At 48.2% G+C, this 25,133-nt stretch overlaps 1 protein-coding gene across 5 annotated transcripts in view; it reads right to left on the bottom strand.

Annotated features, from left to right (window-relative positions):
* Positions 1-8,646: 8,646 nt before the first annotated feature.
* GPAT4 (glycerol-3-phosphate acyltransferase 4) overlaps positions 8,647-25,133 on the bottom strand; it is a 38,735-nt gene continuing 22,248 nt past the window's right edge. For 4 of the 5 annotated variants that reach the window (XM_063079222.1, XM_063079223.1, XM_063079225.1 and 1 more), the window contains exons 3-13: positions 19,467-19,536; positions 19,002-19,302; positions 18,224-18,298; positions 17,624-17,713; positions 17,370-17,463; positions 16,673-16,788; positions 15,496-15,551; positions 14,859-14,944; positions 11,743-11,871; positions 11,565-11,644; positions 8,647-9,637 (exon numbers count right to left, since the gene is read on the bottom strand). In XM_063079222.1, coding sequence (XP_062935292.1) covers positions 9,529-9,637; positions 11,565-11,644; positions 11,743-11,871; positions 14,859-14,944; positions 15,496-15,551; positions 16,673-16,788; positions 17,370-17,463; positions 17,624-17,713; positions 18,224-18,298; positions 19,002-19,302; positions 19,467-19,536 — 1,206 coding nt within the window. In that variant the 3' untranslated portion in view covers positions 8,647-9,528. Of the gene's footprint in view, positions 9,638-11,166; positions 11,263-11,564; positions 11,645-11,742; positions 11,872-14,858; positions 14,945-15,495; positions 15,552-16,672; positions 16,789-17,369; positions 17,464-17,623; positions 17,714-18,223; positions 18,299-19,001; positions 19,303-19,466; positions 19,537-25,133 lie in introns of all 5 variants that reach the window. The other variant, XR_010021764.1, reaches the window with a different exon arrangement.

Raw genomic sequence — 25,133 nt, 5'->3', positions numbered from 1 at the left:
GAAAGAGTGATTTTAAAAGCCCAACTGGATCTAAACCCACAAGTTTTTGCTGTCCTTGTTCCCTTTAGAGTTGTTTACAAGTGACTGTCAAAGAACAAAATTACGACGAATTTAGTTGAAGATCTCAGTGGGCTTTATTGAGATTCTCGAATCGGGCAACAGGTCATTGCGTAGGCAGAGGAGGTGGATTTCAGACAGGAAAGGCTGAGGAAAGCAGAAACAAAGAACAAAAAGCAAACTGGTCATTTCAAAGTCACTTTCCTTTGTAACAACAGAACAGTAGAAAACACAGGACTAATTGATGTCGTTAAGGCACAGGGAAGTCCACTGTCACACCTACTGGAGACTTAAACCGGCCTTTTGGGAAGTTGGAAATTCTCCCTCCTCCGACTCTGGGAAGGTCAGGCCACAGCCACGTGACATGGAGCTTGGCAGGGGCGACTCCATTGTGATTCTTAGTTGGGTCTTTTGGGGCTTAGTGCAGGAACTGAGTCCAAAACGACGGCCCCCGATAATTCTTATTTAACAGCACCCAGACTGAGTTCTGTAGCTTTTCCCTCTTCCACTGACGACGAGGGTGAGAACCGTCAGGGAGGCAGCAAGGGCGGAAGCAGAGCCGCAAAGGGCCTGGGGCTTCCTCCCAGTGCAACATGGAGGGGACGGGACCTTCCAGGCTTCCTGCTGCCACACGCATCAGCCCTGTGGTATGACACCTGTGGGACGTCTCACGTAACACCTCCCTTGCATCAAGGGACCCTGCTTTACCAGAATCTGCTAAGTCACTGCCACACCTTTGTAGAGAAGAAAGCAAGGCTGGGCTTGCAGTTCGGGTCCTGCTTTGGATGGGGAGCTGACTGATGGTTCTGTTCTTTGAAGGGTCCGCCTGCTGTGATCACTGGTGGAGCAGGCCTGGCCTGCCCCCACCAGGACAAGGAAGCCCTCAAGAGACCCTGCCTGTCCACGGATTTAGAATAGCAACTCCAGTGGCCCTGCAGTTCCTTTATCATCTGCCCTGGGCTGTTCTGCTGAGGGGAGTCAGGCTGTAGGGCTGCTTCTTGCCCTATTTAAGCTGTGCTGAACCAATGTCATTTTGTTTGCATGAGACTGACTGGCCCAGGAGTCTCCCTGCCTTAGGGCGTGGGCATCCTTTGTTGTCCTCCACCAGTGCACCCCTCAGAAGTCCCAGCCTGTCCTCTACAAGGCCCTTTTTCGCTCTTCAGCTCAATGCGCCAAAGACTGATCCTACTTTTGACCATGGCCCTGGGTGCAATGGAGCAAGGACCCAGCTTGCACAGGTGGAAGAGAGCTGCAGGACACAAATAGCTCATATTCTTTAACTGTTTCTTCCTGGGGCAGTAAGGCACCAGTGCCTGAACGGGAACCGTGATGTTGGAAGTGGTGGAAGAGCCTGCTTCTCCTCCCACGTGAAGCAGTTTGCCTGCCTCTTCCCCCAGAGCCAGCTCCGGAGGCTGGGTCCAGAAGCCCCTCATTAGGCCTCTATTAGCAAGCAAACGAGTGTCATTAATCTTTGAAAAGTGAGTGAAAGCACATTCACCTGTCCAAGCAGAGAATTAATGTTGTGTCAATAGGAAATTAGTGTTTACCTCTGGTCTTTACTTTTTCACAAGCAGAGAGGAGAGAAAAACAAACCCAAAGGGCAGGAGCCGACTTGGGAGTGTGCCGGGGACGGGATGCCAGGTGACCAGAGAGGACAGAGGTCCCCAGCCTCAGGCAGGGTGCATGGTGACACCTATGCCTTGGGGGCAGAGATTCTTATTGCACTGTGGGCCCCTAAGAAGACATGTGGCCCAGCCCACAAGGAAAAAGAGGCGGCCAGCAGGAGACTCCTTCTCAGGTACTGCCTGCCTATGGTTCTCCCACGTCACCCCATCGGTGGAGGCAGCTGCACAGGCAGAATGTGATGACGTTTCTGACCAAGGAGCTGTTGTCCATCGAGCACCTACTAAGTGCTAGGTATTGTGTGGTGACTGACAGGTAGTCTGTAAGAATCCCACAGAGCAGTTATTCTGCCTTTTTCTCGGATAAGGAAGACTGCAGTGCAGAAAAATTCCATAGGTTAGCCTCAAGGCCACACACAGGGAGGAGGTGGATTTGAACCTAAGTCTGACTCCAAAGCCAGTGTTTCCCCAATAATCGCCACACACGCATGTACACATGCACACATTTGCACACCAGGAAGGAGAAGCCACAACCCCAGGGGTCAAGTGCAAAGAAAGCCTTCTGGGTCATTCCTCTCCCCACCCCCATGCCCCAGGCATGGCTCGCTGTTGGGAGGGTCAGGAGAGGCGGGCCGGCCAGCCAGCTACTAGGGTGTGTGCGTGCCTGTGTGCCCCGGGAAAAGAAATCAAACAGGCTGATAAGATCTCGTCTCCAGAGCAAAGCACCAATTAAACACAAGGCAGATGTGAGCAAATAAAGCTGTGGAGAAAATCAATACCAGATTATATGTCCGCGGCCGATCATATACCAATTAATACAGTGCAGGCGGGGCTGCAGCAGACAAGGCTGGGGCCAGAACGCAGGGCCAACAGTGCCTGCCCCGCCATAGGCCTCAGCTCCTCTAGCTGCCCCACGATGTGGGGCTCGTGCCCAGCCCTTCTCAGGAGGGGCTGCAACCCCTGGTGCTGAAAGGGAAGGGGAACAGAAGGGCAAGGTGGGTGGGAGATGCCTTGGGAGGTGGTGCCCAGTGGAAGGAATGAACAACCCAGACCATGCAGACAGCCTGCCTGATAGCTAATATGCCTCAGGAAAACAAGGGGCTTGCCCTTGGAAAGTGATGGAAAACTAGGCAAAAGTGGGAAAACTGGAAGATAAATTTCTACTCCCCAGAGGTGATATTGAAACCCCTGGTTATTCTACCCATGTTTCATTTAATTCAGAAGGTAAAGCCAAGCAATTAATAAATCATTTTCAAGAGAGGTGATAAAAGACAAGTGGCAAAGGTCTGCAGCACAGGATGGGTGATGGTGGGGGAGGGTGGGTTGCCCAGAACATTCCGTGGAAGGGCCTCAGGCCCTCGCTGGGGTGCTAGGCAAGAGGAGGCATGACAGCCGCCTTTCCATAGTCTGCCAAGTTTAGCAGGCACCTGCCCCAGCACGGGTGGCTCTGGCATTGTCAGGAAAAGGTAAAAGCGCAAGCATCCCAGGAGAGGACATCTGGCTTGTGGGCTCAGGGCCGGCCCCAAGGGCAGTTACAGACTGCAGTTAAAGTCCTGCCCACCTTGGTCAGGTCACGTGGTCTGTGGCAAGCGCTCCCTTTCACAGAAACTCCCTACGCCCTTGGGGAAAGGAGAGCCAGGACTGTGCAAGCAACAGAAGTGGAAGGGAGGTGGCACTGGTAATGGAAAGGATGCCTGCTTCCAGTCTTATGTGCAGGAAGCCCCTGGCCTGAGCTGCTCCTGTACCCCGAATGCTCCCGACTCGTGAGCCCGAGGCAGAGGCCCTTTCCGAGTGGGAGTTCCACGCGCCATGGACTGTTGCTTGCCAAAGAAAAACAAAATTTACTAGCCGAATATTTTTTAGACATTTTGCAAGATGCACAGCCTCTCTGACAATTTTTAATGTACTAACTGCCTGGTCCAGTGAGCTGATTAATTGGTGCTGGAGAGATCAATAAAAAACAGAAAATTAAAACAATTTTAAAGTGATTAAGTAGTTTAACACCTGTCTCCCGTCACGTCAGCGCAGGAAGAAAAATAAAGCAGGTGTCGAAGGGGCCTCCTGAAGCAGAGGAAACAGCGCCTGCCTTGGGGAATGACAAATCGTGGCAGGTGGATCAATCTTAGTGCAAGCGGCCCTGCCCCAGCCGGTGCTGCAGCAGTGGACCCGGGACCCCTCCCGTGCAGGCTGACAGCACCCACCAGCCCCCTCAGCTGGGGAGGAGCAGGTGTTTGTCCATACCCTGAAACAGGGCAGGACGGAGCTCTGGGGACCCGAAAACACCTTGCCCACCAATGCAGTCAGCTAGGAAGGCGGCAGCCAGCCTCCTGATCCCACTTTCAGCCATTCAGCCCAGTTTGCAGCATGGAGGGGCTCACATGCACTCAGGATGCATCTCAGGGCCCCTGGGTCACGGGAAGAAAACACTGCTACAGCCATCCCTGGAACTACCAGCTACTCCATTTGGGAAGTGTCAGGGCTCCTCCTTGCTCCCAAAGGAGCCAGCCTCAGAGCCTGCAGCTTCCTGTCATCTGTCTGGTGTTACCAACAGAGGGTGCAGGGACCTGCTGGGAGACAGCCCAATGCCCCGGCAACCTCCCTCCAATCACCCCACATCAGCAGCTATAATGGAAGCTGCCAAGAAGAGTCATCACTGCTTTCCTATAGTTTAATGTGTGACTTAAAATCACCAGAAGCAAGCACATGGAGACAAGACACCCTAAGACAATTCTTCAACTGCCCCACCAAAGTCCTCCCAACAACAGAGTGGGGTGAATGTGGGCAGGGCAGGGGAGGGGAAGGAGAGTCAATATGGGCTAGAGGCAAGCCCCCAAGTGACACAGTTCAGAAATGCCATTTTTGCCTTGAAGGTGGCCTTATGTTTTGTGCATGTAAAATGCAAGATATACTGAATGTCGCTTGTGTTCCAGAAAGCTGTATCCATGCTGTCCTGTGGCTTCCCTGGCTGGCACACAGCACGCAGCCCTGGGGGAAGGGCTGGGCTCCTTGACTGACCACCTGCACCTGGAGATGGAACGGGCCACGCTCTGGAAACCACCACTGTACACTCACCTGCTCTGTGCGACACTCACACCTATTCTTCTGCTCTCCAGCTTCCTACTTACCTTCAAGTCCCCGAAGGCAGCACATTTTAGCCCTGAGACCATGACAGTAAAGGACGTCCAAACAGCTACAGGGAATGCTTGCAGCAGTCAAGAAGAGTCAAAGCCCCAGCTGGACTTCCTACCGGCATCCCCTGCTTTCAAAGCCCTCCTTGTCACCCACCTGCCACACTAAATATGGATGGAAAAGTCAGCAGCAGGAGCTGAATAAGGGCAGGGCCAAGGAGAAGACGTCACAACTATTAGTTTTAATAAAAATGTTTACTAGCCAGACTTTTCCCCTTTCCTGTAACTTCCCTTCGGCCTGAGAATTCTGGTTCTGTAGAGTGGCTGGCTGCTCTGTGTATAACCATCTGTTTGGGGCCATATTAGTCTCAATAAAAAGGTGTTAAATCCTTTACAGCAAGTTTTAAGCCAATGAAATTTTCACAAAAGCTCTCCAATCTTCAGCTATTGGCCTACTTTTCAAATACTCCATACAGCCCAATCTCCACATAACACAGCATCCCCTGCCACACTTCCTCTGACTTTGGTGATTTGGCCAGGACAGAAGCGAAAAGGTCCTGCAGTCCTACTCTTCTTGTCAGTCTCCAGTGTCTGCTTGCAAATGGCCCACCTCCCAGCGGCAGAGGGATGACCCGCCTGCATCTCAGTGCCACCCTAAGCTGCAGCTGAGCAGGGGCCTGACCACTCTCAGAAGCAAACACAAAGTTCTCGACACGGTGCTCTCGGGCCTGCAGCTGCTCCCCGTAGAGTAAACCTCAGACTGACGGAGATAAAGTTTCCCTGGGCCCAAGTTCCAGACTCGGCTGTTTTGTTTCTGTTAAAATGCAATTGTTTTTCTCTGGAGTGTGCAGTGACTGCTAAGCGTCAGGAAGATGTATGAAAACCTCCACTTCAATTCAGCATCCCTTTTCTCCCAGACAAACACGGTCGGATTTTAATAAATCAAAGAGCCACACTGTTTAATAAAAATTTATTGACTTACAAGTGATTATTTATCAAAAGACCATTAATAGAAGGTACTGAAATGATGTGTTACTGGGTGGTGCTGGGAGACTAATAGGAAATCAATGCCGCCGGCCAGGCAGAATGCATATGAGAAGCCCCCCCGCCAGCCGCTGGCGCAATCTCACCAGCCAAATACACCAGACGCTACCTCTGGTGCAATGAAAAGTTCCCCCTTTTTATTTATCGTTTACAAATGAAATGATCAATACTTTTAATCTAGAGCAAAATTTATTAACTTTCCCATCGGAGAGAGACATATTGACTGGGGGGAGAGATGGTGAGTGTGCTGGAAGATGGATGGCAGGATGGTGGTCTTGCGCCTGTCTAGGAGTCAGCGTGCATGCGGCTACCCACACCAGGACCACCGGGAGGTGGATGGGACCTACGACACAGTAGAACCCCGCTTGCCTCAGGGGACAGTAGAAGCTCTATGCCACAGACAGCTGTGTTTTTGGTCAGTTCCAGGAAGGATGCAGCAGTATTCCTAGACCCAGATTTCAACAGAACAGGGCCAAAGCCCACTGCTGGCTCTGCCATGAAGGCCTGAAACAGGCTGGGGCCCAGAAGCCTGTTACTGGTCTGGTGTGGGCACCCCGGCTATGTGGCAACCCCTCCCGGCCCCCCACACCAAACCCTTTTCATTGCTGATGGACGGTAGCAGGGAGTGGGGTCTGGCACAGTGAAGAACCCAGTTCCAAAAGTGGCTTGACTGTCACGAGGGTGTCACCTCAAACCACTCTGCTAAGCTTAGCTTGCTAGGCTCTGGTCTGGTTTACAGCCTGCTGTTCAGCTTCCTCTGTCAGGGGAATTTTACCAGCCTTATTACAAAGTTCCTTCTCGAACTAGCTGGAAAAGTCTCATGTTTGAGTGAAAAAAGTCTGTCCAAAATCCACAATCAAGACTTCTCCAGCCCAAGAGAAGTGTGGGCCTGGTCCCGCAACCACCTCAAACGCTTGGGGACTCTCCTTTACTCATGGGGACACCCTGTAGTGGAGTTTAGTTTCACTAGCTCTAATGTTTCAGAGGAAGCAAATGAATTCAAAACTGACTTTTATTTAGGAATTTGAAGACTTCAAAGCTCAAACACAAAGTTTGAACTACGGGTTTTAAAAATCACAGAAATTTCAGAGGTGGAAAGGGCCCAGCGCCTAGTTATGAATCAGGAAATACACAGATGCAGAGAAGTAAGTGAAAGCAGGAAATGAGCAGCAGGTACCAAGTGGGATTAAAAACCACCAGTGCAGACTCCACTAGCGAACACCGCCCGCTTTTATTCCAGGCTCATCCTCATCCCTTCTGGGGTTACAAGAGTGAGCACAGCTTATATACTGTACATCGCTTTAGTGTTTCTAAGCATCTCAAGGTTTCACCACGAGACCATTACCCCAAACCAAATAGTCTGACTTATGGATAACTCGGAGCCTGCAGGATCCCCAATCAAAAAGGATAGAGCAGTAGGATGAGCCTGAATGCTTGTCACAAGCACTAAATAAAATTTTTAGAGATTTCACTTTTGTAGGTACTATTCACATCCCTTCTCCTGTTAGTAAAAAAAAGTAGAATAGTCACTGCCTGGTCTCCACAAATATTCCCAAGAGTGCCTCTAACCCAGGCTCTTGCAATAATACACTGCTGTCAGCAGCAACAGACAGCTGTACTGAACATGAGACAACTAAAAGCAAAAACAAAATATAAAAATACATCTATGCAAATCACAAAAGTAATAAATTATGAGTAAAAGCTTTAGAGAACTTTCTAGAAGGGAACTTGACCTTCAATACCTTTTGTTTTTGTTTTCTTTAGGTGGCAGGCTGGTGCAGGGTTCCGAACCCTTGACCTTGGTGTTAAAACACCGTGCTCTCACCAACTGAGCTAACTGGCCCAGTCCCAATACCAACTTTTAAAGATGATTCCAGTTAGCTTTTAAGCACTGTAAACATCCCCTTGAGCATTGTTGAACATTGTGTAAAACAGTTCCTAAGATGCTGTTCTTACAGTCCTAACTGTTTTTATTTGAGAGAAAAGAGGATTTTTCCATTGGTTAGCGACCGGGCAGGGCAGAGGCAATGAAAGGCTGTCTCGGGAGGTGACAGCAAGTCAGGGGAGTGTGAGACTATGGGGCCATACAGCCCAGGGTCCCGGGCACTACGGGGTGGCATCAACCTCACAGCCTCAGGAGCCTGGCTTCATCCTTAACTTCCCCAAACCCCAGGTCAGAGGTGGACCTTGGAGATGGAACGCTTACCACAGCTGGTGCAAAATCCAGAAGGGACCGTGACTGTGCCATGAAGGAGCACGGAACGGAGAGTAGGGGGACGGACAGATGGTAAACGGGTGGCTGAGGCAGCTCTTTCTTCAGAGGGATATGGAGTTGGTGAACCGTGGAAGCAGGAGCCAAAAGGGCGTCTGGCTTTGGCTCTGCTTTCCCACGACTGTGAGGCAGGCCCAGGGGGCGGGATGCCATGCCTCCCCCTGGTGCCCCAGGTTCCCCACCTGTTCTCTGCTCTCACCTCACCCTTGTACTTTCCCCTGGCTTTCCATGTCCTGAGGCCGGCCACCAGCCACCTTCCCTCCCCACCTCAACGCAACTGTGTCCCCTCACATGCCTCTAACCACCCTCCACACTGGAAATCCTCCACTGGCCAGAGAGATTCGCCAACATCTGACACAAGTAGTTTGCCTTCCTACAAACAACACTATTCCTCCTCCCAGAAGTCGAGTGGATATCTACACTCCCAGGGTTACGTTCAGGTTAGAGAAACTGTAACTCGGACAAGAAGCAAGTTACTCAGGGCTACATCCAGGGGAGAGGGAGTGAAGGGAAAAGTCCCCAGTTTGTTTGCCAACCAATTTTATTTGCTCACAAAAACAAACCCAAAGCCCTGTGCGGCAGCTCTGTGCTCAGGCCCAGCCCTGCTGCATTCCATGACCCGGACTCACAACACTGGACGTCCCCACCCTTCACTCGCTGCAGCACTTTCATCCCCACAAGAACCCTGTGAGGTGGGTATCACCACCTTCCCCTCCTGATCCATGCTGCAGGTGGGGAAACTGAGGCACACACTAAACAGATAGCAAGTCACATGGGGAATTCAGGGTCAGCCCTGGAGTAAACACAAAGTGACTCTTGGTTCTCACCACAGACAAGTCAGTGGTCACCTGGCCTCTTCCCACTCCCTCTAGTGACTTCTCATAAGCAGTAGCATAGGAATTTAGTACTTCATTTTGCTCAAAGTCCCAACAGACGACAGTTTTCTTTTTACTGAGTCTGCAGAGCTCCAGGGCTGGGTTGAGGTTTTGCCTGGAGCAGGCTACACTGCCTCAGCAGTGCCTCTCCTCAAGATCCCCCGCGAGGCCCCTGGCATGTGGGCATCATGACAGACTACCACCTCAATGTCCCTCATGTGGGAGTGTGGCCCTGCACACGTGCACAGGTGGACAGCTGACTTCAATGGCATTCCTCCAACAGACTTACTGTAAAAGAAACAAGAAGGCATTTCGTGCTGGCAGCAACGCCCAGTGGCATTTGTTTCAGATGGCTAAGGGCAGACGGTGCTGCCCCAGAGTGCAGGGGACCCGGTGCGGCTCTAAGGAAGATGGAGTCCTGGGATCCTGAGTTTGGAAAGGAGGCAGCAGCGGGGCAGCAGCAGTGGCAACTCCGGCTGGCTCACACGTCGGGACCTGCGCGTGGGGCCCGGCCAGCGCCAGGTGCAGACTCAGGACCGGCTCCTGTCCTTGTGGTTGCCAACGATCATCTTGCTGTACAGCTTCTGCTGCTCCTCTTTGAATGTGTCCTTCACCTTCTCCCTCTTCAGGCCCCCATCCCTGATGTGAGAAAAAGGCTGCGTGTGAGGGCACGGAAGGCTCAGCCATTCTTGCCTCATGGACACATGCACCGTGCTGCTCAGAAACCAAGAGCCGCCGGCCAGAGCAGGAGCACTCTCTAACTACCATCACGGTGACCTCGGACACCAGCCCAGGACTCCTGGAACCCACCCTTTCCACTTCAAAATACTCACTCTTACCCTGCAGTCAAAATTCATTACTCATGTTCAAGGTACTTTGTAACTGCTGAAACCTACCAGGAAGTTTACAATTCTTCCTACTCTAACATCCATCTCTACCTTACAAAGGATACAAGAGGTATTCTGGCATTATGGAAGGGGAGCCAAGCTTTAAGAAATATTGAGACAAAATATCTGTAAAATTGATCTGTGAAATGTAATCAATAAAACTCAGACCCAGGGATACTCCAAATTAATGCAAAGAACACAAGTGTAAATGCAAATTCTTATTTCTCTCATGCTCAAGGGATAGCACCATAAGGGAATCAAAGTTTAAACTCCTTGGGTTGACAGAGTCTGGCCTTGCTAGCCAGCACCTCTCTGCTACATCCTGCCCGGGTCCTCTGTGCCAGGGTTTATTTCTTCACAGGCCATTCCAGCCTGTCACCTGGACTCCTTGCATAGACACTAGAATTATCATCACCTTCAATGACTTACAAACAGCCAAGGCCACTTGCAGTCTTTCTGCTACCCCTTTAAAACCTGCGGCGAAGGCAGGTTTTCACACATAGCCACCCTGTCGCTGTTTGATTCCAGCAGCAGGGAACGTGGAGTAGTGGTTACCTTCCAAGCTCTAAAAGCCTGTCAGACCTGGGCTCAAAATCTAGCTCTAGTGTGTAAGTTGTGACTCTGGAGAAGAGCAATTCAGCCTCTCTGAGATTCAGTTTCTCACGTGTAAAACGCGAGTAACAGGTCTACTTCAGGGGGTTACTGGGAGGACAAAATGGGACGATCACACAAAGCATCAGCAGCACAAGGTCTGACATACAGTCAGTGCTCAATAAATGTTAGCATTTTCCAAAAAGGCCATAATCTGAGAGCCATGCTATCACCTGAGAGCCCACAGTTCACTTTAAAATTTGAATTTTTGCCTTTGCTTTGCTTATAAGATGCATCTAAGTCAAATGCCCTCCACAGCCAACACCTGCACTTTGGTTTCTAAGGGCCTACAGGGTGGGAAAGTTTCTGTGAACCAGTGTTCATCCCGATCAATCTCCTAGTATTTGGAGTATAACTGTGTTGTACTCTGGTATAAGGGTTGGTAAACTGTGGCCGATGGGCCAAATCCAGCCTGACAGCTGCCTTTGTAGATAAAAGTTTTATCGGAACACAGCCATGCTCATTTGTGCACACGTTATCTCTGGCTGCTTTCATGCTACAGTGGCAGAGGTTGCAGCAGACATCATTCGGCCCACAAAGCCTAAGATATTTACTGACTCTTTGCAGAAAAAGTCTGTCAACGCCTGCACTAGTAGTTAACAAGCTAAATGCAATAAATGAAACTTTTACCTTTCTAAGGATGGTGCAGTTTTGCCAAATACACTGAGATCAGAGCGAGTCCCACACTCCTACGAGGTTTCCAGATCAGAGTCAGGTTATCCCTACCTAGAGATGAGGGTTGTCTGAGTGCCCTGGGAGACTGGCACAAACCCCAGAAAGGTACACAGAATCAACTGCTCCAGTCCAGATGTCCTTGACTCCATGTTCCCCAAGGTCAAAGGAGCACAGGGTACTTCTGAGCTGGAACTAGGAGAAAGGAGTCAAACTTCCCACACTCCAGAGTTGGCAAGTCTAATTCTCCACACCAGGGAGGAGGGCCTCTTTGTCAATGGGGCCAGTGATTCAGCATCTGCTTCAGAAACTCATGGTCTCCTAGACTCAGTTGATGATTCTGGCTCTAAACTCACCACAGCAGGTCCACCAGTCCCCCCTGCCTGGCGATGGCGGATTTCACCCTGTTTGCAAACTGGACGGCGTCTTCATCTGTCTGTCAAGAAGAACGGACAAGCATGCTCAGCCTAGGCTCACGATCGTAAGTAAGCAAATAAGAAGTGAGTGAATACCTATGCGTGGCGAGGCACCCACCTCTCTGGTCATCGGGGGCAGGTACCAAACACTGCAGACGATGGCCCAGCTGGTCATCATCCTTAGCAGGTACGTCACCATCCCGTATTTGCTGCTGTTCCAGAAGGCATCACCGAACTGAGGGTCATACTGAGAGACAGCAGAAAGCTGGGTGGTAAGGTGCAATTCTAACCAGGTGTGGGTGTCAGCAGACCCCTGCACAAACACTTCTGAGATAACTCTACACCTGAGCAGTTCTGACCTCCAGCAACATCAGTCACCCCTGAATGACTCAAGCCTCTGCTGTGGATTACTAGGGAAGACTCCCCTAACAGCCTTCCCCAAACAAATGTCCTCCCCCTGGGATTAGTTCTACGTCTTACTCATAGGTCATGAGTCATTAAAGTATTCGATAACGTGCTCCCACACACCCACTCTCCAGATCCAACGACCGCCAACAGTTCCCCACACTTTGTCTAACCCCCCCTTAGAAGGCCTACCTCTAACATCAGGCCATTCACTTATAAACACAGCTAGTGGACCTCTCCCAAATAAAGACGTTTTCTTATATAACCACCAAGTTCCTCATATCATTTCTGGTGCCCCAGACCAACGAGGAAACAATGAGAAAGTTTATGATATGCTTCTGTATTTGTACTTCTAACAAAGCACATGATCTGTTCAGGCAGGACACTGCACTGATGAAATCAGCAGCACTCATTAGCAGACAGATGCACACTGGCAGTCTCATGAGCCTCAACCAAACAGGCTGCACTTCCCACCAAGAAGCAGGCATGTCAGCCACTTGCACATGCCAATGACTCTGACGGAGGCAAAAGGCTGCCACAGTTCAAGTGGCAGGTCAGGGTAAGCTGGTGAGTGGGGTGGCAAGGTGCTGGAGGGGGAAGCCATACAAGAAGCAACAGGAGCTGAGTTCTTGAGGAGAATGCCCAAAGGAGTGGCGTGGGACTGTTATGAAGTGCTGAAGGGCTACTGCAGACATGGCACTAGACTACCTGTGTGTAACCGTAAAGCAAAGACCTAGGACCAGAGAGGGGAAACATGAAAGGAGATGGAATTTCAAGAGTGATCCCACAGGCCAGGCTGCCAGCAGTGTGGAAGTGCCCGTCCCTGGGGGAGGTGGAGGAAGCGCCGGCAGGTGCTGCAGTACAATCTTGCACTGGGGGTGGGGCTACATTTAAACTATGATCTTTTAGGCCTCTCGGGCCTAAGTTTTATATATAAAATTTACATTCATAAAACACGAATATAAAATTATTCATATTGATTGAATAATTATGCCGAGATTATGGCCCTAACTATAGAAATGAAGACATTTAGATTTAATTGTAGAAACTAAGAAATTTAGATTTAACTTTAGAAGGCTTAATAATTCACATTAAAATATCAAAAAGAAATAAGGGAGAAAAATAAGTTCTAAAAACTAAGCTAATGTGCATGATAGAAAGAAAATGTTATTCTGGATTATAAAGCACGATATGGTAAAAACTTTGACATTAAGAGAGTGTGGGAGCCTGTTCATGATTGATTCTCTGTTTCATGCTGGAGAGAAAAACAAGGCAAAAGCTCACAATAACAGCTCTAGCTTCCTCAAAGTCAGACAATGGCTTGATTTTGGTGGAAATGTAAAAAGAGACTTGAAATTGCTATGGTCATCCAAGTTTGGTTACCAAGAAAAGCTTCACAAAAACTAGAGAAGTTCCCGTGAAGCAAAAGTTTTAACTGTGTGTGGGCTTTATTCTGTGGACTGAGTGAAATGCCATGGAAAATTTATGGGCATTTTACTGTGGCGAGGGGCCATTCCTCTCCCAGGGTGCATGTTCCAGCAACAATGAAGACCCCCGCTGCCCAGCACTTGTCCTCCAATGCGGTTCCCTGCCAGCACCACCCAGGCACATGTGAAAATGAACATGCAGCAACCATAGACGTGGGGCCCAGCAACCCGCACCTCAACAATATTCCAGGGGATGCTGACATGGCTCAAGTCTAAGAACCGATGCTCTGGAGTGAGCAAGAAGGATTTCCATCCAGTAACACATGTGGTAAAGCGACCAAGCGCACTATGCAGGACGGCCTGCACGCAGCACAAGTGCCACTGCCCACCCCACAGCCATGGAAGATACTGCTAACAGTTGGCGTCCTCATTCCTGCTACTCCCAGACACAGCATCATCGACAAATGGCTCGGCAGTCCTAACTATCAGCCAGAGTTCCTCTGCAGCCAACACTCACTTGCCATCCCCACCTGGCAAAAGGTGAGTGGCTGGTCAGCGTCTGCCTGACCAAGAGGGGCAGGTGAAAACCAGAAACATCTCTACAGAATGCTCTGCAAGCAACAGACAGATCCTTGTAGAAGTACGGAGACCAAATCCTAAGCACAGCTCTGCCTCCAGTCTGCTCACTGTTTCACTCTGCTCTGAGGTTTCCACCTAAGCACTTTACCCAGTGACAACAGTGTATGTGTTTAGATATCAGAATGTGAAGCCTGAGTTTTCCTGGCAATATTGCGAGTCTGTTATGAAATAAGATGCACACGAAGGGAGCAAGGGCAAGGAGGAAAAAATGCAGCTGACTGGCTGTCTACATTCCACCTCTCCAGGGAGAGTGAAAGGTGAGGGGCGAGGTCCTGAACGCAGGGGTGATCAGACAATCTCTGAGGACCCCTCATTGTCATGAGCTGCTGGTGGTGCATGAGATGATGCACAACCCAAAGCGGTGGAGCTGTTTCTTAATGTGCACTGTGGTAAGGACCCAGCCATCCTCACCTCCCACCAAACCTGCAGACCCATCTTGGCAGTCACACCCCCCTCCAGCAAGCCACCTTTTCCAGCTGAGCGTCCTACATGCCGGTGAGGTTTATGAAGAAAGACGTAACACGTCAGGGACAAATACAAAGCTTTCCTGAATCTGGCAGTGGTGAGGAGTGGGAGGGAATCTGACTCTTCCTCATCCAAACACTCCCCAACCATGAGCATCTCCTCCTCTGGCACTGCCCATGTGAGCCCGGCCCACAAGGCTCTGCCAGAGAGGATCAGCCTGCTGCCTGCTCCGCCTGCTCGTGCTGCGTTCTGTTCATGGCAGATGCGATGACAACATGTGCCTGCAGAGGGTTGATACCTTGATAGCAACAGGGTAAACCGTGGCTCCAATTTCAAAACTTCCCTTTTTGAACATCATCACTGATGTATTATTGATGCACGTTCCTAAAATGCAGGAGAGAGTAAAATGCTATTTCTTTTGGTCCTTTATCCCAGATACTATGGTTTTCTTAAACACTAAATATAATAATCAAAATTCTTCTAATGGCTCCTCAAACAGGATAAATCTGTCATCTCCCTAACTAATGAATGAACCCTTAAAAAAGACAGGCAAATGCTTTAATGCTTCTTGGTCTCTTTTTATAGGACCACTTTCCCAGACGAACACACACCAGCCCAGACAAAGGGCCAGAGGCACTTGGTGGACCTAGGAGGACTCAGAAAGAACTTCACAGGAAGCTGAAAGATCCTGGCAGCAGTAATAAAGATGGGATTTCTGCACTGAGGAAGTTCACACTATAACACTCCTAGTCCAAATTCTGAATTTCCCTGAGTTTTGCATCCCACAACCAATTTAAAGGAGACTTAACACTGTTCAGTAAAAACAGATAACCCCAATAAGGGTTGGAGGGGCTGGTTCCTCAGCAACATCATAGTTACAAGCCTGCATAGCTTCCCTACAGGGACACTCTTTGTGGTGATTAGCCCCTTCTTACCTTCCGGGAAGATGAGGATAGGTAGCTTGCTTTTATCTTGCACGTGTTCAGTCAGTCTTTTGAAAAGAAAAACAAAAAGCAGGGTCAGACAACTTTATGTCCATCATCATTTATAAATAACCTATTTGATTTATATGTGACACAAGCTTAGATGCATAAAAGCAAGTTAACAAATATGACTCTATCCTTTATAAACCCACAATCTAAAGCTCACAAAGAAAAAAATCAGATGACTACTACTTAATTCATACAACTGTTCAGTTCAGTGTTAAAGTCTGTGCACAGAGGCTGCTGCTCAGAGTCGGGACTATCTGCACATGGCACTCCAAGAAGCCTCTGCCGCCTGCCTGCTTTAACAGCCCTGCTAGGCTGCACTTGCAGGCCCCTGGCTCAGTACTGTCCCTGAGACTTAGCAAAGGGAATTCAGTAGATAGTTCACTTGTCCCTATGGAAGATGGTCCCAACTGTTATCGTGATGCCTCTCTGTCTATTCAAACCAGATTTACCTTCTTGTTTTTTAAGTTTGAAAGCAAAGCAGCACTTTGTTTCATTGCCTTGTTTTTACTTGTGATAATGAATTCACTTTGAGATTTCATTTAGTCATAAAAACTCATACTTTGTTTATTACAATGGGTACAATGAATAAAAAAGGTTAAGAAACATTACTAACTTGGTAAATAATACTGGGATTTATATTACTAACATGGTAAATAATACTAGGGTATACTCTTTATATTCCATATTTTAGGAAAAAAATTAATATGAAAATAGTCAAGGCTCAGTATAGAGGATACTCTTTCCACTATGGAAGGATAACCTCCCTAAAATGCTGCATACAGTCAGCCTTCTATATCTGCTGGTTCTGTAACCAAGGATCAAAAATGCTCCAAAAAAGTATAATAAGATAAAACTTAAAATAATACAAAATCTAAAAATACAGTATAAACAACTATTCACACAGCATTTACACTCTATTAGTTATTGTAATGTGGAGATGACTTAAGTATGTGGAAGGACGTGCACAAGTTACGTGCAGACACTATGCCACTTTGTTTCAGGGACTTGAGCACCTTTGCATTTTGGTGTCCTGGAGCCAACCCCCTGCAGATACTGAGGGACACCGAGGGACGACTGTACTTCATAATGGGTCACACAGAAGAGCACTTTGTCCACTTACCTTTTGGCCACCAGGTGGCGATCTTTCACTTCAGAACGCTCAAACCAGATGTGCGGGCAGGCCTTCACCATGGCTCTCTGAATCACACCCATAAGTCCCCCGTGCACTTGACCCACCTGGTCTCAGACAGAAGAACAGTTAGTAGCGAAGCCATCCTCACGCAAATCCCCCTACTCTGGGGAGGAAGCCCCAGAGCCCACAAATAAGTACTCCAACTTCTCACCCTCCAACATTTTATTGCTAACTGTAGGTTGCTCACTAAAGAAACCACTATTAAGGCTCCTTTTAATCAGTGACAGAGATATGTCATTAAAAACATAACTGAAAACCCTAAAAAATAATAATAATAAAATTGAATGACACCTTGTGTAAAAACTCCCCTCCCTGGGTAGATTCTCAACTGCACTTGAGTCCAGTCCTTAAGTCCCCTCCAAAACATTCATCCTTCCCACAGTCTGCGTAAACGTCCTAAGTACATGATCTCCAGCCACAGCCTCAGTCACTGCTCAGATATCTCCTCTCCACGTCCCCCGGAGTTCCCCAAGGTGACAATCTAGGTTGGGGCCCAGGTATAAAAGTATGTTTACAGGTTTACACCCTTAAGAAAGTACTCTGCAAAGGGGTCAGAAGCTTCCCAGTCCCAATCAGTCTAAAGTGAAAAGTCTTGCCTCAAAAAAACAACAGAAAAAGATCTCACCATGGCATAATAGCCATCACTGGCCAAAATGATCACGTCAATAGGAGAGGTATGATTGGCCACACAGATGCCACCATTTCTTGGTCGGTTTTTCCTGGGTTTAAAATGTATGCAAAGCAACAAAAATTAATGTAAAACCATTCACTTGGAACACATCCCTCACCTCACAAGGAGTCCCCCACTTGGCCAAGGACAAGTGGGTTGTGTTTTCTGCCAGTGCCATCTCTCTCTCTAATAATGCAAAGTCCCCTCACCTGTCATGGTAAGTAATGATGGCTGTCAGGGCTCGCACACAGATCCGGTAACACATTAAGTGAACATGTTTACTCATGAACTCCTTAAACCTGCAACAACAGGACAAAGGTTTTGGGTTTTGTTTTACACATAGGAAGACAATCTAACCTCACCAGCCAGGGTAGAAGAGAGATTTGCTAGTCCCAGAACTTCCCAGAAGGAGCAAAGTTTTCTTTAAAAAAACAATTAACAAAACAGACAAAACCTACTTACATTTCAAATAATCTTTAAAAACTTATTCTTTCACCAATATATCAACACAGTATAATGCTCAAAACTAAACAACGTGCTGTAACATCTAAGCCCTGGACTCTACATTTTTATTTCTCCTTTCGTCTTTAAAATGGGAAGAGTGTGGGTTGAAGGGCAAAAAGAACACAGTCACAGATCAAGATTCGTCAAAAAAAAGACTTCAATGATGATGCCATTGTTACTACTGTGCTGTTTTATACATCTAAGAGTCCACGGATGTGGCTGTATCCAAAGTGACTTGGCCTTTATATCCAAGCCACTGCCAGCACTAAGTGCCCTACAGACATGGGCATGTGCACTCGACTCACCTCCCATTTGGCAAGTATCCCACGACGGTCGTGCCCATCACCAGAAGGCTAATCCCCGTGAAAGCAAGAGCTATCCTGGAATCAGAAAACACATTAAGACACAGCAAGCAAATCCAAGAGTTCCATCCAGAAACGGAAAGGCCTTTCGGAACCAGAGATCACTTTGACTCCAAAATGACACTGAAATTTGGACTCGGCTCTCAGCTGACACTATCTCCGCAGGTCTCAGGCAGCTAGAGTGACGGAAAACCCTAAAGCTGGCAGTGCCGCCCTCAGGCACTTGCTGTCCTGCATCTCACACTTCCCGTTGGCTTTAAACCCTGGCAGTAGCACAGCTTCTCTGTGAATCAATAGGAGGGAGAGCCTGAAGGTGCCCGCATCAGCAAGATACACTCAGAACAGCACATGGCACAGAAAAGCCTAGAGATCAATATTGCGTCTGTACTGGAGAAGCAGGCTTCAGGAAGGAATCAGCCATGCCCAGGGTGGAGTGGCCAGAAGGTACAGGATGTTGCCTGTCCTTGTCTTTAGCCATCTAGACAGGCAATCTGTCTCTAGGAAACCCAACTATTTCTGCCTGATTTGCAGAGAACCCAAGGGCCTTTAAAGGATAATTGCCAGGGTACCCTTCCAAGATACAGATGGACTGGCCAGTGAAAGAATCACACTACCCTTCTTTCTAAAACGGGAAGACAAAACAGAGACAGGGAGGCAGATCATGTAGCAGGCTTAGGCAGCAGCAGTTCAAGTCTCTAATCCCATCAGGCCCAGCCCTCACCTGAGTGGCAGAAGGAAGCAATACCGAATCAACACTCCTAACCCCCACAAGACAGTAAGCCGAAGGCTGATGTACTGGAAGTTATAATTGGTTCTGCTCAGCAGGTTCCAGGACTCCAATTCCTCCGCTGAGAATCTCTTTGTCACCTCATCATCCATGATGGTCTCCATTCCTTTCCGGCAAAAGTAGAAAATGTCAGAGAGCTCAAACTCTGGAGTATTATCCAGAGCCTTACTACTACCACTTCGACGAATTTCTTTGATCTCTTCTTCTAGTGAAGTGGGATCCTTTGCAATGATTCCTGCAAAAAAGAATAACCTGTCAAGCAGCATGTTGGCAGAGAGCACGTTAAAAATATTCAGAGTATACATCCTACATTTCATACAGAGAAGAGTGTGTGTGGAACACACCTAGGAACATTTTTGAAAGGGAGCTTTTAGGATAAGAATCAAGGCCCAGTCTTACCATTGGTATAGGGCTTGTAAAGCTGGTGGTTCTTCTCCTTGGCTCCTCTTTCCATTCTCAAGGTAGCCCACTGTGGGAGGCAAAATACAAGAGCAACAATGAGAGCCTTTTTCTATCAGTGAACACCTCCACCTCCATCCTGCGAAAGCTTCAATCCCAGTCACCCGAAATCAGACCACAGCCAAGAAGCGCATAGTCTAAAAGGAAACTCAAACCTCTCATTCCGGAGCAGTCCTCCTTCTGGATAACTAGGACCAAAAATTAAGTGATCTGCAGTAAAGGGCTGGAAACTCAAGAAGTTTGGGTGAGTTGCTCAGGCCTGGATCTCTCTGCCTCTGGGTTACTTCAGTGAAGAACTTGCTGGCTGATAGCACATGACACCCAAAACCCCCTCTTCATGGCCACACCGCAGTGGCTCCCCAACAGCAAGATCTAGCACCCCTCCGCCTGCTGCCCGATGCTGCCTCCCACCAAATTATATAAGAAAACAACAATTTTGGATCCAAAGAGATACAGGACTTAAATAATACATATGTTCGGACTGTTCAGTAACAGGAGTAACCTTTTAACAGCAGAATCCGCCAACTTAACATACGAAGGCTGGGAGTAGTTCAATAGTGGTAAGGGAGGAAAAAAAATAATACTATCTGGAGATAAAAAAAAACCAAACAAACCACCACCCCAGGTTCAATTCTCAAGCTTAACATTTACTAGCTGTGTTCCTTAAGCAACTCATCCCAACTCTTTGAATCTTGGTCTTGATTTGCAAACTAGAACTCACCTTATCTCAACCTCCTACATCTTGGGGTCACTTAGGATAGAATAAGATCATGTGTGCAACAGAAACTGGGACATGCCAAGCACTCTCACTGTCCTCATTATTACTGAAACTTATGGGCTCACGAAGAGATCTAGAAAGAAGAGGCTTTCCCTAGAGCCTCTCTTCCTTCACTAAAATCCTTTTAACTGGAGTAAACAGAGCCAGAGGCTCGGTCTCTTCCAGTATGAGGTGTGAGAACATGAGCCCCCTTATTCCTGCTAGAATGAAAATGTTATCACTCAATAGAAATCTCTGTCCACAGTGAGTCAAAGAAATAGAATAGATATTTCAATAGGTGTCTTTTAAACTTAGGTTTCCACCGTTACACAAGGTGGGAAAGAACCCTCCCATCCTATGACACAGCAGAATGCTCACGGCCAGAGCACTTGGTGTACATTCTGCTGGCAGAGCCTCAAAGTATCAGCAAGACTGCTCTGCATGGCCTACTGAAGCCAAAAGCAGGATGAGCTTAATCAGTGTTCTGACCTCACCTGCAAATTTCTTCCAACACCACTGTCTAGGAGAAAAAAAGGTGGCTTACAGAGCCATCCACTGCAGTATAAAGGTCGAGAGCAGAGAAACTTATATAACTCATTTTCTGTACTTCAGATATCTGGCCATTGATATCTTTTGGATCTATGCATGGATAATCTTTTCTGGAAGAAAATCTTAATATAAGTCCTAAAATGGACACAGGTGAATTCCATTGAGTTTCCTTAAACTAGGGAAGAAAAAGGAGGAGTTCGCAGCAAGCCTGGCACACACAGACATAGGGCACTCAACCAGAATTTAGATTTACATTTTGGCTAGGACTTTGTATTGGTACTGCAAGAATAATGGGAATAGAAAAACTTCATTCCACACTGACAATTCTGATACTTAGATGAGATGGCAATAGGATGTAACAGGTGACGGACAGCAGGCCTCTGGGGATGAGAATGTGTGTGTCTGAGCACTGCTGGACTATGCAAAACTTAAGATGACAGTGGGCTTTCATTTTAATTGGAAAGGTATCTGTTCATTAAGATGCTACATGTCCCAGCATGGTTTCAGCTCAGTAATAAAAATCCCCTTGGCCTTCTGCTTTGTACATACTTCATCCCCTTTGGCCTCCTGCTTCTCAAACTTCAGGAACATTACAAAATGCTTGTGTGTTTAGGAAGAACTGTCCGAAGTCACAAGGGTAAGGAAAGAGGGAGGTCTGGAGGAATCCTGGTTGTTAGCTGAGAACAGCTGCTCAGTGCACTGGACCACTTCCACCCCAGTGAAGACTGCATGAGGACCTCTGTGAAAACATGTTCTATTTTTCTACACTACACTCTCACAACACTCTCCTGACACCAGATGTGGGGGATTTTCCCACACATCAAGCAATCTCCAGCAGACACCAACAGGTTGTACTCTAATTCAACTCAATTTTCACACTACCTGGGGATGGCGTCAAGCCCCACAGGTTGAGGGCTCAGTCCCACAAGACTGACCCATGTCAGATGCCAATCACAAGCCCCAGATTGTGACCTGTACTTCTGACCCACTGGCTATAGACTGAGGTTCCCACGACCTCCTCCTCGGGTTCAATAATTTGCTAGAATAACTCACAGAACTCAGGGAAACACTTCCCTTATGTCTATAGCTTGTTATAAAGGACACAACCCAGGAACAGCCAAACGGAAGACATCCATGGGGCAAGGTACAGGGTGTAGAAAGGAACAGAGGTTCCATCCCTTCTCTGGGCACACCACCCTCCAGCACCCCAAAGCTCACCAAAACTTATTCACAAGTTTTTCTAGAGCCTTAAGGGACTTCCAGTCAAGATGGAGGAATAGATGGTCTCTAGTGTCACTCTCTCCCACAAATCAACCAATTTACAACTATAAAAAAGCAATGACAGCCACGCTGGGGCTGCTAGAGCTCAGGGGAAGAGGAGGAGAGACCTACAGAGTTCATAAAGACAGGAGAAGCCATGATGAGAGAAAGAAAAAACTGCTCTGTTTCAAGCCCTGGCTGCTTCCAGGCTGGAGCTGCTGAGTGCACAGAACAGCTGTGCCCTTCAGATGGAGTTGCTTGGAGGCAGCAGGGGAGAAGAGGGCCTTGGTGGCTCCCCAGGCCAGCAAGACCACTAATAGGGTTCCCGTGGACCCACACAGGAGAGAGGAGAAAAAACAAGTGAAAAAAGAGCCACTCAGAGGCTGGTGAGTCATCACAAGGGACTAGTGCATGGCCTATCCCATGGAAAGTGTTTGGAGCACAGGCAGTCGGGGAGATGGTTCCACCGGGAGAACACTGGGGCACAGCAAGGACAGCTGATCTGCCCCCCAATCAGCATTAAGACCACTCAGAGGAGCTTGGTCAGGAATATAGAACTGCATGGGGTGCAGTTTGACAAAAAGACTCAGGCCCAGACCAGAGTTTCTACACAACCTAGGTACACCGGATCTCTCAAAAGCCAGAAGTACCTATAAAGTCAATCATTAAAACCTGAGCTGCACAAAAAGCCTTCCCCATGGAATCAGAAGCAAAGCAGCAATTTAGCTCAACCAAAGAGCTCAAGTACTATTCCCCACAGGAAGTTCCCCAATCTCAGAAGTAAGCAAAGGATAACAAATTAGTTCTAGCACAGAGTTTAAGTGGTGGGAACAGCAAATAATCCAACACAGAACTGAAAGAAAAAACAAAGTACCCACAACCAGAGACAAAGTTTGACATTAGTAAAGGTCTCATTTCACCAAAGAACACCTATAACACCTAGAAGGACCGGATGTCCCCTGAGCTACCAAGCCAGAAAGGGAGGAGGACCGGGGGCATCAACAATGCCCCCGACACCTGCAACCAGTCCTGAGGGTGGAGGACAAGGTGCCTTCGCCATGTCACACCCCTCCCCACACCCCTCCCCCCCTTGTGCAGCCTCAGACCTCGGCCACATCCCCACCCCCACACACAGCTGGCCCAGTGATGCCCACCAAGCTGCCACAGGAAGCGTCCCTGGCTTTCCCAGCCGGGGTGGTGGGGGCCTCGGCCATGCCCCCCACCCCTGACACCCGCAGCCAGCCTAGTGATGACCACTGACCCACCACAGGAAGTGCCCCTGCCTCTCCCAAGAGGAGGTGGTGGGGGCTGAGGGCCTTGGCCATGCCCGCCTGACGTGCAACCAGCCCAGCGAGGACCACCAAGCTGCAGCAAGAAGGCCCCTGGGTTCCCAAGCTGGGATGATGGGTGGTGAGGGCTTTTGCCACCCCCACCCCACATCTGCACCCAGCCCAGCAATGATCAAGCCACCGGTGGAAGTACTCCCCTCCCCCATCTCCTGCCTTAATCCCGCCTGTCCTCTTTCCTCCTTCTTCCATCCCACTTCCTTCCCTTTCCCCTCCCTCCCAACTGCTCTGCAACATCCTAAAATGTAAAAAATAATATTAATAAAATTACACTTTCTTTAAAAAAAAAAAAGTTTTTCTAGAGCTTAACAGAGTTTAATCTCCAGCACCCTCCTTCCCAGAGCTTAGTGGTTGGGGCTGAAAATTCCTCTAAATTGAGGTTATCCAGGAGCCCCTCATTAGCATAAACTCAGGTGTGATCAAAGCGGCTCACTATGAATAACAAAAGACACTCCTATCACTCAGGAAATTCCTAGTGTTTCAGGGTGACAGAAGCCAGGGACAAAGACCAAATGTATTTTATTTTATTTTATTTTTATTTATTTATTTTTCTTAAAAGATGACCGGTAAGGGGATCTTAACCCTTGACTTGGTGTAGTCTGCACCACGCTCAGCCAGTGAGCGAACCGGCCATCCCTATATGGGATCCGAACCCGTGGCCTTGGTGTTATCAGCACCGCACTCTCCCGAGTGAGCCACAGGCCGGCCCCCAAATGTATTTTAGATCATACCACAGGCCAATGCACAGTAGCAATGTTTGGTAACTACACAATTGACTTCTCTAAGCTGTTTCTTTAAGAAGTAGAGCTTTCAGATACTTGGAATAAAATTAAGAGTCCTAGGTTCAGAGTTCATTTCACTATAAAAATCCTCTCCTTTCCCCTGATCTGAGATGCCATTTACTAGGCTATTCAATATCAGATTACTTAATCATTCACTTTTCAGCTTCTCCCAGACAGAGAGGAGACAATTTAAAGGCATTAACAATACTGCACTCTTAGGTAAGAAACTTAACAGAGACCTTGGCAGGTGAAATGCAGATGGTTCGATGGTGTATTTTTGCTAGTTATTCACTCCACTGAACACTACAATTTAGGAACTAAGCACATGAGTAAGGTCTAACAGTCTTGGCAAAACCAATCTGAGCAGAAACCTGCACCTCTTCCTTTTCAGTCAACCTTTGTGGCATTTTCCCACAACCAAAGAACAAGACACTTAAAATCAGGCTCCAGATCATCCAGTGCCTTCTGTTTTCCATGCAAACATTCCATTCTTTGACTTCATCTCCTTTCCTTGCTTTAGCTGTAATCTCCAGGTTTCTATCATCAAATCTACATCTTATTCTTAAATTCACAGAAATGCTAACCTCACATTTGCAATGGCCAGGTCCTGGCAGCCCTCCCCACGTCACCTGCATGCTAAGAACCACAAGCAGCACACCTCCTCCTGCCCCGCAGTGTGTGCTCCTCCTGCTGGCCCTGCCCCACATCACTCCCAGTCCCAAGGCTGCTATCACTCCCCTCCAGTCTTCCCCAGCTTTCAGGCTCCCCACCTGTCACCAAGTCCCAGCAATGCTCCCTTGAAATGGCACTTCCTGTCATGGCTGCTTCTTGTTATGACACTCCCCTGTTCTCTTGCCTTCACTAATCCAACAGCTATTTAATTGCATCCCTCTTTCTTCCCTCCAATCCATCT

The sequence above is a fragment of the Cynocephalus volans genome, chromosome 15, assembly GCF_027409185.1.
Source record: "Cynocephalus volans isolate mCynVol1 chromosome 15, mCynVol1.pri, whole genome shotgun sequence".
NCBI lineage: Eukaryota > Metazoa > Chordata > Mammalia > Dermoptera > Cynocephalidae > Cynocephalus > Cynocephalus volans.
Note: the sequence above shows the minus strand (reverse complement) of the source record. Positions and strands in the feature narration are given on the sequence as shown.